General features: G+C 37.3%; 2 protein-coding genes across 7 annotated transcripts in view; one reads left to right on the top strand and one right to left on the bottom strand.

The window, feature by feature from the left end:
* Hltf (helicase like transcription factor) overlaps nucleotides 1-11,920 on the top strand; it is a 51,001-nt gene extending 39,081 nt beyond the window's left edge. For 4 of the 5 annotated variants that reach the window (XM_026406610.2, XM_026406608.2, XM_026406609.2 and 1 more), the window contains exons 22-26: nucleotides 86-198; nucleotides 635-815; nucleotides 4,272-4,352; nucleotides 6,823-6,994; nucleotides 7,831-11,920. In XM_026406610.2, coding sequence (XP_026262395.1) covers nucleotides 86-198; nucleotides 635-815; nucleotides 4,272-4,352; nucleotides 6,823-6,975 — 528 coding nt within the window. In that variant the 3' untranslated portion in view covers nucleotides 6,976-6,994; nucleotides 7,831-11,920. The remainder of the gene's footprint in view (nucleotides 1-85; nucleotides 199-634; nucleotides 816-4,271; nucleotides 4,353-6,822; nucleotides 6,995-7,830) is intronic. The other variant, XM_026406607.2, reaches the window with a different exon arrangement.
* Gyg1 (glycogenin 1) overlaps nucleotides 11,658-13,331 on the bottom strand; it is a 33,750-nt gene continuing 32,076 nt past the window's right edge. For both annotated transcript variants that reach the window (XM_026406611.2, XM_077795295.1), the window contains exon 7: nucleotides 11,658-12,517. In XM_026406611.2, the coding sequence (XP_026262396.2) occupies nucleotides 12,344-12,517 (174 nt within the window). In that variant the 3' untranslated portion in view covers nucleotides 11,658-12,343. The remainder of the gene's footprint in view (nucleotides 12,518-13,331) is intronic.

The raw sequence follows: 13,331 nt of genomic DNA, 5'->3' as shown, positions 1-13,331 counted from the left end.
ACAGGATAAAATTTTTAAGAATGTGGGGTTTATTTTGCCATTTAAAAGTGGAATCTAATGGATATCTTAATTTTTTTTTCTTCAGATTAATGCTCTAATGCATGCTTTGATTGACTTAAGAAAGAAGAATCCAAACATAAAAAGTTTAGTTGTTTCTCAGTTTACAACGTTCCTGTCTCTAATAGAAACACCACTTAAGTGAGTTCATTGTTTTTCACTTTGACTCAAAGGATTTAATATACTTTTATTGATTTGAATCAAAGAAAAATATCTAATGTTTTGCCAGTTTTAGTCATTTTATCTGTCAGAAGTGATGTTCAGAGTCACAAAAAAGACTGTTTTGTGGCAGCATAGGATTCAAAAGATCAGATCCCTAATTTATTAGAAAACACAGTGGCTGGCATATTAGTAGGTCTTCCGTAGTGTTTGTTAAGGTAAGTTAGGGTTGGAGATGTAGCTCAGTGGGAGGGCACTTGCCTAGCATGTGCAAGGCCTTGGGTTGGATCCCCAGTACTGCAAGAATAAGTAGACACATATATACATTAGTGAAAGAATTGATTGAACTATTATTTAACTTTTTTTTTTTTTTTTTTTTAAATAAAGTAAGAGTTACTTCTCTCCTTGTCCCTATTAGAGCCTCTGGATTTGTGTTCACTCGTCTGGATGGTTCCATGGCCCAGAAGAAAAGAGCTGAGTCCATTCAGTGTTTCCAGAACACTGAAGCAGGCTCTCCAACTATCATGCTGCTGTCCTTAAAAGCAGGGGGAGTTGGTTTGAATCTTTGTGCAGCTTCTCGGGTATTTTTAATGGATCCAGTGAGTAGTTTTATAGGCTTTTCAAAAGACAAACTCTTTTGCAGATACTTCATATTTATTATTATGAAGATTCTGAGGCAGACTTTAGAAATAGATAATAGCTTAGTAAATGTGTATGTTGGGGGCTTTCTCTTAAGGGATTTACATATGTTAACTAAAATCCCCACGACATTCTTATGAGGGAAATAACATCCTTATTTTATAGATGAGGGAACTGAAGGAGAGAAGTAAACTGCCCAGCTTCACACAGCTAACAGTAGGGAACACCAGAGTCATAGTGTGTGTTCTTAAGTACTGTTATGTGGTACTATTCTGCTTCTCTTCTGTGTGCAGAATAAAAATACCTACTAACTGAACACGTAAGCGGTCCATTCAGCCTGTGAGAGATGAGGCCCTGCTTAGTGTCAAGGTGTGGTACAGGCAATGGGAGTCTGACGCCTGTTATGTGATAGTGATCTTAAAGCTTTAGTATGGCTAAGAAATAGTCCAACTGCAGTTTAAGACCTCTGTCCTCAGATTGAAGAGGTCTTGGGTAAGACTCAGGAATCTGCATTCTTAACATTGATCACAGGTAACTCAGGTGGTCGGGATCACAATTGGAGAAATAACTAATGGAGTGTTTGTAGAAAGTTGCCTAATGTTGTGCAGTCACTTGTGGATGTACATTTCGGACCTAGAGGTGGAAGGAAGCTAAAGTCTGAGTGCCGGGCTGGGGTGGTGTCCACACAGTAGCACATTCTGAACACACACGGGGCTGAACTGATGTGATCCTGGTTTGTGCCGGGTGCTATGTGGGCTGCAGACGGCCCTGTGCTATGTGTTGTGAGATGCAGCATGTGGTCTCACCTGGTGTCTGAACTGCAGGCTCACTGTGTGTACGAACCTTACACATCTTTTTTTCTGGTGAGGTTTTAGTTGATTCATGCACCTGTGTACCAAAGCTTTTTTCCTCTTTTCCCTCAACTGAGGGTGACCTTCACAGTAAGATTCCAGCCAGTCATATGTAGGCTTTCATAGGCACATATTGTGGCTGGCAGAGGTTTATATTTGCCTTAGTGCTTTAGAGTGAAGTTTTAAATCTTAAAGGAGTTTTATGGTTATTATTTAAGACCTCTTCAATCTGAGGACAGAGGTTTTAAATTGCATTTGGACTGATTCTTAGCCATACTAAAGCTTCGACGGGCAGTGGCACATGCCTGTAATCCCAGCAGCTTGGGAGGTTGAGGCAGGAGAATTATGAATTCAAAGCCAGCCTCAGCTACTTTGTGAGACCCTGTCACAAAGTAAAATATAAAAAAGGATGGGATGTAGCTCAGTGGTTAAGTGCCCCTGGGTTCAACCCCTGGTATCAAAAAAGTCACCATAACTATAGATTGTTCGATATTAATGCAGTGCTTATGCAAAAATCTTAATTTTCTAGAACAAATTCCCAAATTATTTTGTCTTATTTATATAATCTTAGTACTAGATAAGGAAGAGGTTATTAATAGAGTACTTACTATTATAAAGGTTTCTTTGATACCAGTGATTGAACCAAGGAATGCTTAACTACTGAACCACATCCCTACCCATTTTTATATTTTATTTTGAGACAGGGTCTCACTAAGTTGCTTAGGGGCTGATAACTTGCTGAGGCTAGTTTTGAACTTGTGTGATCCTCCTACCTCAGCCTCCTGAGCTGCTGTGATTATAGGTATGCACCACCGCACTCTATTACCAGTTATACTTATAAAAAACACTCTCTGGCCTATGTGCAGCACATATCTGTAATCTGAGCAACTTGGGAGGCTGCAGCAGGAGAATTGCAAGTTTGAGGGCAGCCTGGACAACTTGGTGAGACCCTGTCTCAGAATAAAAAATAAATAGGGTTGGAGGTAGAGCTCAGTGGTAAAATGCCCTTGAGTTCAGCTCCCAGTTCAGCAAAAACAAAACAACCAAAGGACAGACAAATGTTTCTAACTTTAAAACAAAAATCAAATCCCAGGAAGACAAAATTCAGTTAAAAAATTTGTGAAAATCTTTTACCTTTTCATGCAAACATTGTGTAAGAGGGGTGGTATATAGTGTCCATTATGAGCTTCTGGTGAGATTGTTTATTTACGTAATCACTACATGTGGGAATGGGAGCTATCAGTTTGGATTTCTGATAGTCACATTAGATGTAGGTTGCCAGCTTGTCTTTAGGTTGCTAGATAAAATAGGTGCAACAGCAAGACATTTGACTTGGTGTCTTTGTGGTAACAATTTTAAAATGTGTCTGTGAAATACAAAATATTCAGATAATATCATACCTATCAGTTCTAGAAAATCATAAGCTAAGTGTGTCCTTAAATTTAACTTCCACACTGAAAAAGAATCCAAATTCAAATTACAACTCAAGAGCAAAACCATCCTTTTCCTTCAGATCCCTAGGGAACTTAAAAAAGAAAGGAACAGTTAGCCTAAGTATAAATCATATTGTAAAACTGTCATCTATATATGCATCTGATATTGTTTTAGTTTTCGGCTGATAATTTGCTGTATAATGTACCTTTCCCCAAAAATACCCTGTTTTCAATTTCTGCAGTCATCCTGGTGATCCTTATCTTGATTCGTGATTCTGTTTAAAAACCAGTTGACTACTCTCTTTCTAGATTATAGACCTCCATCTTTTTGGATATTTCCTCCATTTCATTACATCATCATTTTCTTTTTCAGCTTAAGCAGTGTTTTTATTACGTTGGTGTTAACCAGAAGTCAAACTGATTTTAGGCAGATATAGAAAACCTTATCAAAAATCTTAAGCAGTTTTTAGGGATCTTTTTTTTGTGTGTGTGTATTTTTGTTTCCTGAATAGAGCAAAGTAAAAGAACCAAAGACTAGCAGAGGGTGAGAAAACATTTTCATAAATGGACCCAAGAATTGCATCTATTATAAATTGTCATCTAAGAGAATGTATAAACTTTTATACTCTGACCCACTTTAAAGTGAAAAAATCAGAAATTACTTGATTAATTGGGTGCTGACATCCATGCTAAGCCATGTATTTAGGGTGCAGGTTGAGTACCCTTAATCTGAAACATCTGAAGTGCTCTGAAGTTGGACTCTTTTTGAGGACAACACTCAAAAATGTTTTGGATTTGAGCATTTTGGATCTCAGAATTTTGGTTCAGGGATTCTCAACCATTAAAGCCTTTGCAAATATTCCCAGATCTGAAATACTAAAATCTGAAACACTTATGGTCCCAGGCATTTCAGCGAAGAGATACTCAGCCAGTATTAGAAGTGGAGTGAGGTGACACAGGAGAATGCCTGCCTCTCAGCAGAGTGATTGGGGAAGTGGATGTTTTCCTTCAGTACATTTGCAGTGTCAGCATTATGAATTCAGTCAGAAAAAGATGGTGCATGTTGCTGAAATGAAAGGGCTAAGCATAACTCACCCGGCAGCCCAATACTAAAGCCAATCCTGTTCTGTAGGCCTGGAATCCTGCTGCCGAGGACCAGTGCTTTGACAGGTGCCACAGACTTGGCCAGAAGCAAGAAGTTATCATCACTAAAGTGAGTTTCTGAATCACCTGTTTTTTAAGATGAGGCGAGAATGTGTTTTTTTTTAATTATGCAAGTAATAACATGAATACATTATTGTGATAGAAGTCAAATTATGGAGAGCAAAACTCAGTCTCTTCTTCTCCATGAATTTTTAGAATATGCTGTTCCCTGTACTTACATGCATTTTTTATTTAGTATCTATCTCAACTTTTAAAAAATTTACTTCAAAGATAAACAGGATCATACTTTATTATTCTGCAACATATTCTTTTTTCTTAAATACTATACTGTGTAAGTCCATTTGGTTCAACACATTTTAGTGTGGTGAAATACACACAGCCATGACTGTACCTGTGCCATTCAGTTGCAGTAAGCACATGCACATCAGGTGGTCATGCAGCCGTCCCCAAAATGCTGCTGTCATCTCAAAGTGAAAACCTGCTCCCTTCAAGCCACAGTTCCCCATTTCTCCCTCCTGCCCTACTGGCAACCAGCATTTTACTTTGTCTCTGTGAATTTGATTCCTTTTTAAAACCTGAATATTAAATATTTTTTAATATTTTTTAGTTATAGGTGGACACAATATTTTATTTGTATATGTTGCTGGGGATCTAACCCAGTGCCCCACACATGGTAGGCGAGCACTCTACCTCTGAGCAAACCTAAAACCTGAATATTAAATATTTAGTCCACTTTTTTATGATAAAAATAATGCTATGGTGAGCACTGTTGTGCATACATTTTTGTGCATATATATGAGTACTTCTTCAGTATAGGTTAAGAAAACTAGAATTCTGGATTTAGAATTTTTATTTGACAGCTGTCAAGTTGTTGTCGAAAGAGACTTTATAATGTATGAAACTGGTAGAAATTTTTGCTCATGTTATGGTCAAAAAAGTGCCCTTCTGATTTGCATTTACCTAAGACCTTGAACATATTCACATTTCTATTCATTAATAGTTTTTCTGTGGATTGCTTGTTTATATATTTGCTAGTTTTCAGTTACAGCATGAATGTAGTCTTACAATATGAAGGACACCTTTGTACATTCTAAGTTATTGGTGATGTATGTTAGAAATGGCTTATCCCAGGCTCTTTCTTGCCTGCTCTAAACCTTATGATCCTTTTGTCATGAAAAAGCTTTAAAATTTTTATGAGTTAAAACCTGTCAGCCTTTTTTATAGTTTCTAGGTTTTAAGGTCTTTTTGGAAAAGAAGGTTTTATCTTTAGATTTTAAAAACTATTCTCTACTTATTTCAGATTTTTTGGGAAGATTTGTATTGGGTGACATTGGGTCTAATTTTTTTCTTTTTCCAAATTAAAAAAAAAAATTTGTATGGTCACTTTTCTCTTTTTAAGTCTTTTTTTCCTAATAATATGAAATGTATATGTAGGTCTATATCTGGATCATTCTGTTCCATTGATCTCTTCCTGTTCTCAAGACAATATTAGTTTTATAACATTGTTAGTTTTTTCCAAGTATGTTTTGGTTCCTGAAAGGGTAGAGTGTTCTCATTACCCTTCATTTGAAAAATCACATTGTTTGTTCCTTTTACTACTCTTACACTTAGGGTCAGGAACTATTGGTAATAATTTATTTAATTTCTTCATTAGCAGTAATGAGTATTTCCCTATAGGAACATAGTTTCTTCATTTATTTAGCTCTTACATATTCCAGCAAAGTTTTATAATACAGCTTCTTTCATTTGGAAATACTTTGTTTTATATTAAATGTTTTTGTTAGTAAATTTTTAATAGTTTCCTTAATAAGGTTGAGTATGTCTCTTATTCCTAGACTAAGTCAGTTTTTTTTTTAATCAGAAATAAATGTTGAATTTTATCAGATGCTTCTTAAGAGCATCTGTTGAGAAGGCACATGTTTTTCCCTTCCCTGTTTGCTTAATGTTATGAATTAATACTGGATAAGGACTCATTCTTAGCTTTCTAGAAATTTCTCTCGCAACTTTTTTAGGATAAGGTTAAATTCATTTTGCTTTTATTCTAGTTGAGACAGATTTGCTTATATAGTTGTAGGTTGTTTTTTTCCTTCTTTCTCATCTGTTGATAGGGTTGTCAGATGTCACCTGTGTCTGGAGGGCTATAGTCCTCATATGAGACAACCATGCCCGGTGGTACAGGAGAGCAGAGCATAGCTCTAGTGCTCCTGCGTCACGTTCTAAGTGTTCTTGTAGCATATTGAGAAAGAATAAGGAGCTGAACAGTTTTCTAGAAATTACTGCACATTTTCTGAAAGCTGTATAATAAGATTACAAATCCTTTTGTAGTATACCACCATTCTCATCATGTCTGGGAATTTGTTTTTAGTGGGCAGTCTTGTTATCATATTTATCCTTCATGATGAGTCTTGACAGTAGTTCATTTGATGTTCCTAATAGGGGTTATTATTAAAAATTTTAAATATTACTTTAAAAGTACTTAACCAATTTCTTTCTTTCTTTTTTTTTTTTTTTTTGGGAAGTTCATTGTGAAGGATTCTGTTGAAGAAAATATGCTGAAAATACAAAACACAAAAAGAGAACTTGCAGCTGGAGCTTTTGGAACAAAAAAATCGAATGCTAATGAAATGAAACAAGCTAAAATTAATGAAATCCGAACTCTAATTGATTTATAATTTTTGGGATTTTAGTAAGGTCAGTTTGATCAGATACTAAGTTTTGAAAATGAGAAACATTACAGAGATTTAGGAATGAGCTCTAGAGTATGTCTTCTAAAAGGGGCCTATTTTATATTAGTAAAGAGGTGTTACTGACACATAATCTCTTATATGAACCTATTTTTAATGATACTTCAAATAGCAATAAGTTCCGTTACAAACTGTGGCCTAAAATAATTTTTTGGAAAAAAAGTTACTTTGTTATTCAACTTTTCATAGTATCTATGCTGAGTATTTTCATATATCTTCCAAGTACTCAGCTTTTTCATATTTCCAATAAGGTCAAACCTTTTATACTTTTGACCAGTAAAGACTTATTTTCTATGTTGGACACATTTGGTTATTCACCAGAGCCTCTTGATTGGTGATGCGTGAATCCCCAGTCCTTGTAAATGATTAATATATACATATATACAGACTGTAAGAGATTGATTTTGACTTTGAAAAACCACAATTTGCATTCCAAAACCAAACCTTAATGAGAGACCAAAGTCCAAGTTGCTTGCATTTTTTTTTTTACAGCTTCATTGAGATATAATTCACATGTGACTTGCAATTTTATGTTCATGAAAAAATTAGGGACTATGTTACAATACTTATTTTCTCCATTTTTGTCAATTAGTACTAATTCATTGTTTAAATGTAATTTGATACACAGGGTGTAAATACAGTCTGGGGCTGAGAGGGAAGCAGTTTTACCCAATTTGATTTGAATATTTAAATTATGGAATATAAATAGATATTTCTATAAATAGTACTTTTTATTTATCTAGCCTTTTTTTTTGGAAATAACTATAAATTTTTATAATTCAGAAGACTACTATATGTGAGAGGCGTGATGTCTGGATGGAAGTTGGGCTGGATGACCTCCAAACTCGTCTCAACTCTTAAAGACATCTTAATCCTGAATGTAAAATTTCTTTGTTATGTGTGTTTAAAATCAGAATTTGATTTTGGAACTTCAGTAATTCATCCTTGCATTTTTCTTACTTTTTTACATTAATAAGCAAACTCACAGTAGTTGCCACAGAATTCTAGGTGACTCAAGTCATTTAAAATAAATAAACTAGAGGTTGCGCAGTCAGGTTTACGTATTCAGTGGTTTTATTTCCTTAAGGGATTTTTTTTTTCAATCCAAAGAAGAAATTACCATAGTTAAGAGATGCATCATGTTTGATACAGACTTAAGAACACCTACTCTTACTAACAGTGTTAGAGGTGATTTGATTGACAGATGAGATGAGAGCAATATGGGGTCACAGGGGATACACCTGAGGTGTGCACCAATACCTGCCGGCTAAGCCCTCCCCTCCCTGTGTCTAGAGTAGCAATGGATCAGCCAGCAAGAATCCCCCCAGTCCCTTTTCTCAGAGGTGAGGCAGAGGACTGACTTCATCAAGACTGAGAGGTTCTGCTGAGACAGTAGTGGAGTAATGACTTGGGTTGGTCTGCTAGGAGTCCAGGGAAGTTCCTTACCTGCTAGCTCTAGCATTACACAAAATCAGGTGGATCAGACTCTGATTAAATGTGGCAGGTGGGTTGTGTGTGCCAGTACCCCAGTAGAATCAAGTATAAATAATTCTTAGTGGGGGGAATCCCCCAGACTGCTCCTCTTGATGGTGAAGGCAGAGACCGCGTGGCTTCGTCTGCACAGTGAGGAACTGTTTTTTTTTTTTTTTTTCAAACACATTCATAAATGATGTTTGGCAAGTCATTTAAAAATGTTTTTTGTTTTGTTTTGTTTTTGTATAGTTCAATTAAGTGGTGTTAAATTTTTAAAAAAGAATTTAATTCATCCTAAGAAAATATATAAACCACTGGAATGAAAACTTCACATTATGCTATGCTGTTAATTGTTTTATTATTACATAGAATAATAGCTTTAGAAATATATTGTAAACATTGTATTTCCAATCGTGGTTCCAACTGGATTTTGTTTTACATTTAAAATTAATAAAAATATCAAAAATTGATTAGCTTACTTGGTGTCATAGTTTTGATGACTATTTTCTCATTGAATAAAATGTCATTAAATCTCATTTATGTGAAGTGTTTATATTATATAATTTTTATTGATAGTGCATAGGAAGTACTGAGAGAGTAATTTATTCCTGTTTCCACCTTTTTAAATTCTGCTCAGTTGAACTGGTTACAATTTTTGTTCAGGCCATGCAAGGGCTAGGGATGTGGTTCAGTGATTAAGTGCCCCTGGGTTTAATCCCTGGTAACCCCCCCCCCCCAAATATTCTTGTTCCAAAATTAGACTGTATATCGAATTTAAAATGCCTAATGTAAAACACTGGTCCGGATTAATTACCTCATCTGAAGAAGAAAAGGAGTTGTGACAATACCTGTATATACACATAGTACTGTAAATTATTGAAGATATTTTCCCCTCAAAACTGCAACTCTAGGCTGGAAATAGTTAAATCAAGAAAAGAATGCCATGAATACCTATGAGATTATCCTTAGACTGAAAGTTTTTATGCTGGGGAATGTTGAAGACGTGGTTTTTTCCTACTTGATTTGCTTGCCAGAGTTCTTTTCACTAGCATTTAGATGAGAGTCATAAACATCATGAGGACAGATTTGATGTTTGACTCATGATAACTCACTTTAATGTCAAGTTTTGAACACTTTAAGACTTTCCAGGGTATAACAAATGCAGGCAAAAGATAATTAAATAGACGTTCACTTCATTGCTGAACAGACCTTGGTCAGGCACAGGATGGATCTGACCTTCATGGGGAAGTTGGTCTTTCCATCCAAAGCCTGCTGTGCCCCCACTGTGTACAATGAGTAAAATTGCACATCTGTGATTTGAATGTGGCCTTTCTATACATTTTCCTAAGCAACCCTTGGTGTTTGGGGGGGTCCTTGAAGTATGAACTGTGCAGCTTTGTGTAGAAGTCAGTTCATACTAATTAAAGACCTGTTCTTGAAAGAGCAGGAAAGGAAAAGAAATCCGTCACCTAGTTCAGTGATTTCCCAGCTACAACCTGTCACACTTTTATGCATATTATATGCTGTCTTCTATGTCAGTGTGTCAGTATTTCTGATTATGAAAGTTAATTACCTTCACTAATTAAAAATTTTAAGTAAAGCCTTTCACTTTAGAGCTTTATTTCTTACACTATGTGTAAAAAATTAAGGAACAAAAGATAGTAAATACACTCAAGTCATAATGTGTGATCCCTGCCTCCACATTGGCTGCCAAAAACATTTGGTGCTTTTACATCTTTTCTCAGTTAAAAAAACTTTGAATTTTATCTTATTATTTTTTAAAATATTTATTTATTTAGTTTTAGGTGGACACAATATCTTTATTTTTATGTGGTGCCTAGGATTGAACTCAGTGCCTCACGCATGCTAGGCGAGTGCGCTACCACTTGAGCCACAACCCCAGCCCCAAATTTTATCTCTTCTAATATTCTTTATTTGGAGTGCTCATTGCATGGCCACAAAAACAAGGTGGTATTTATCTGAAGACTTAGGTTTCTGTTCATCTCAACCAGGGACCTAGAAGCCCCACGGGCAGAAGTTGCTTATGCCTCAGCGCCATCCAGAGAGGTCTGTGTACCCATACCACCTGCCACATGGAGACACTTCAATTTTTGGTAAATGTTTCACATACTTGGAAATGGTAGCAACTCACTCTCCACCAGTCCAAATAACTGTTGACTCTTCAGAAGTCTCTTGTCATTCAGTATTGTAAAGTTTAGATAAATTCTCATGTTCTGAAACTTTTCAGGTAGCCAGCCTCCATGGTAGCCCATAGTCTCCAGGTTTCTAAACCTGGTTGTTCACTCATCCACACTGAGTAGGAATGATCTCAGTAGCCAGAATAAACAAAGAAGGGTGACTGTGAAGATTAGGTCACAGAAGTCACTGCAGCTGAGGCACAGTGTTGCACACCTGTAATCCCAACAATTTGGGAGGCTTAGGGAGGAGGATCACAAGTTGGAGGCTAGCCTGGGCAATTTATCGAGACTCTCAACAACTTAGTGAAAACCTGTCTGAAAATAAAAAGGGCTGGGGATGTGGCTCAGTGGTAAAGCACCCCTGGGTTCAATCCTCAGTAACAACAACAAAAAAGGCACTGCAATTTGTGGTTCATTAAACCTCAAATTTCTTCCTGTCATATTCTTTCCTGAATTATGCTGCTTACTCATTTTATGTTTAAAGGCTATTTTGGATCCTCTCCATTGACTATGTCCTCTGCATCCCAGAAACATCTGTAAACTTAATAACTGATTTAACACTTCTTCTATTCTGAGTTAAAAAAAAAAAAACTGGAAGGTACTGGTCCAGCACAGATTCTGACAGCCTGAGCGATTACTGAGTGTGTTTGGAACAGACAGATTTTAAGGTTACAGTATTCTCCCTGGACACCTCCTGGGGATGCACTGTGGATGACAAACGAGATAAATTTGATCTCACCTTCCTGCATCTGTCAGGTCCGTCACCACCACTGGAGAACATTAGCTTTAAATATCTTCGATAATACTTTTAAATGCATTTACCCATGTCAAGCTTTACACTATTTTTTGAGACTGGCAAATTCTATAAATTATAAAATTCTCAAATTGATTTTTTTTATGAGAGTGAGGTAGGGGAAATACTTAATTAAACAACCAAGATATGGCAGTAAGTCTTTATTTTCATACAGGATGCTACTGCAGGTTACCATCAGAGAACACACTGCGATTTTCAGATATACAGAACTGAACAAAAGCTTCAGCATGCTGCCTTCATGGTGCATGGAAAACTGTGAACTATTCAGACAATAGGACTAGGAGATGAGGCGGGCTGATGCCACCTGTCGATGTGTTCATGAGTCACAGGGCAGTATTATTTAAGGCTGCCTTTACCTGAAAGCACAAGTATCACTCTGGCAGCCTCTGGACAGTTGCAAAATGCACATCTAGTGAAGGGTGTGACAAGCAAGCAAGAGGCAGATGCCACATCCCATTCTGGAGGGAGATGGGTGTGGAGCCTGGTTCTGCACACTTGAGATGAACAGCCATCTCAATGTCAATAGTGGGTCTCCCCTACCACGTATGTTGGCAGTTGCCATATTGCGAATTTCTGAAATGTTAGCTAAGTAAGTCTAGGGTTACAAAGCAGAACACTGTCCATAACAGAATGACAACTTCACAATTTTTGCCTAGTTCTCACCTGTCGTCCTGCAAGAAGCCCTTGTCTGATGAGTTTTAGTGAAAGCCTTAACAACTGTAACAGACTTCTCAGCCCACTCTAGATGCTAAGTGTCAGAAACAGGTGGCTGTGAAGTGGCTGTGTCCACAGGAGGATGGCCACCACGCTGCTACTGGAGGTAAGTGTCCAGCTTCCTCTTGATGTTGTCAAAGGAATCTGCTCCTAGGTAATCAGCCTGGCCCTGTTCCCACCGCTCCTTCCGCTCCTCTGAGGATACAAAGGGCTGAGGTGTAGCTGGGCTCTCTCCGAGGGACATATGTGATACAGCTCCTGAAACATGTTCCTAAAAGAGAGAGCACAGACAGTCTTTGAGAGCCGAAGTCAGATGATTTTCAAGAATGCAATAAAGTGAAGTAGGTGAGAAAAGCCAGGATGAATTATCATGCATTATAGCAAAAACTGAAAAGCATTACGTGAAACAAACAAAAAAGACACAAAGATACAAGGGTCGTATGGTTGTTTTTCCTAACGAAATGAAAACTTCTTGACTCAGTGAAAACATTGGGAGAACAAAGGAATTAGTTTAAGTTCTGCATACCTTTCTACAGAAGCCACAAGAGAAGGCCAGTGTATAGACCAAGTCTGAGAGCTGCAAACAGTTCATTAGAAAGCGTAAGAGGGGTGGACAAAGGAACACGTCTCATGATCAGTCCTCAATCTGTGGGCTCGGAAAGGTTGAGAACTTAAACAAAATGATACCTAGTGCTATGTTTCAGAGGAACCTGCCCAGAGAGCCACATCAGGTACACAAGTTGTCACTTGTAAGCACAGCTGAATGGCTTGGGACTATGTACCACATTTTTCTGCCTGCCCAAGCTTTCATCTGGATTACCAAGTAACATCTATTCCTGTAGTTTCTGTTAGTTTGTCTGGTTTTGAACAACTCTTTCAATTCCTGTCTTCACCTTCCCTTGGTTCATAATTCTCAGTCCTTGGGTTGCAGAAAGAACAGTGTCGAGGCAGCACACGGGGCCAGTCTACTCTATGTGAGGCTTGGCTGATTCACGTTCCATATGAGAGACAACGTCTTCAGGTGTGCCCTACAAGATTGCCAATGCCATCCTGCAAAGAGCACTTGAGTGGGGAGGCACTGGAAA

The sequence above is a fragment of the Urocitellus parryii genome, chromosome 2 (genome assembly GCF_045843805.1).
Source record: "Urocitellus parryii isolate mUroPar1 chromosome 2, mUroPar1.hap1, whole genome shotgun sequence".
Taxonomy (NCBI): domain Eukaryota; kingdom Metazoa; phylum Chordata; class Mammalia; order Rodentia; family Sciuridae; genus Urocitellus; species Urocitellus parryii.
The sequence above is the reverse complement of the archived record's forward strand: the minus strand, read 5'-3'. Positions and strand labels throughout refer to the sequence as shown.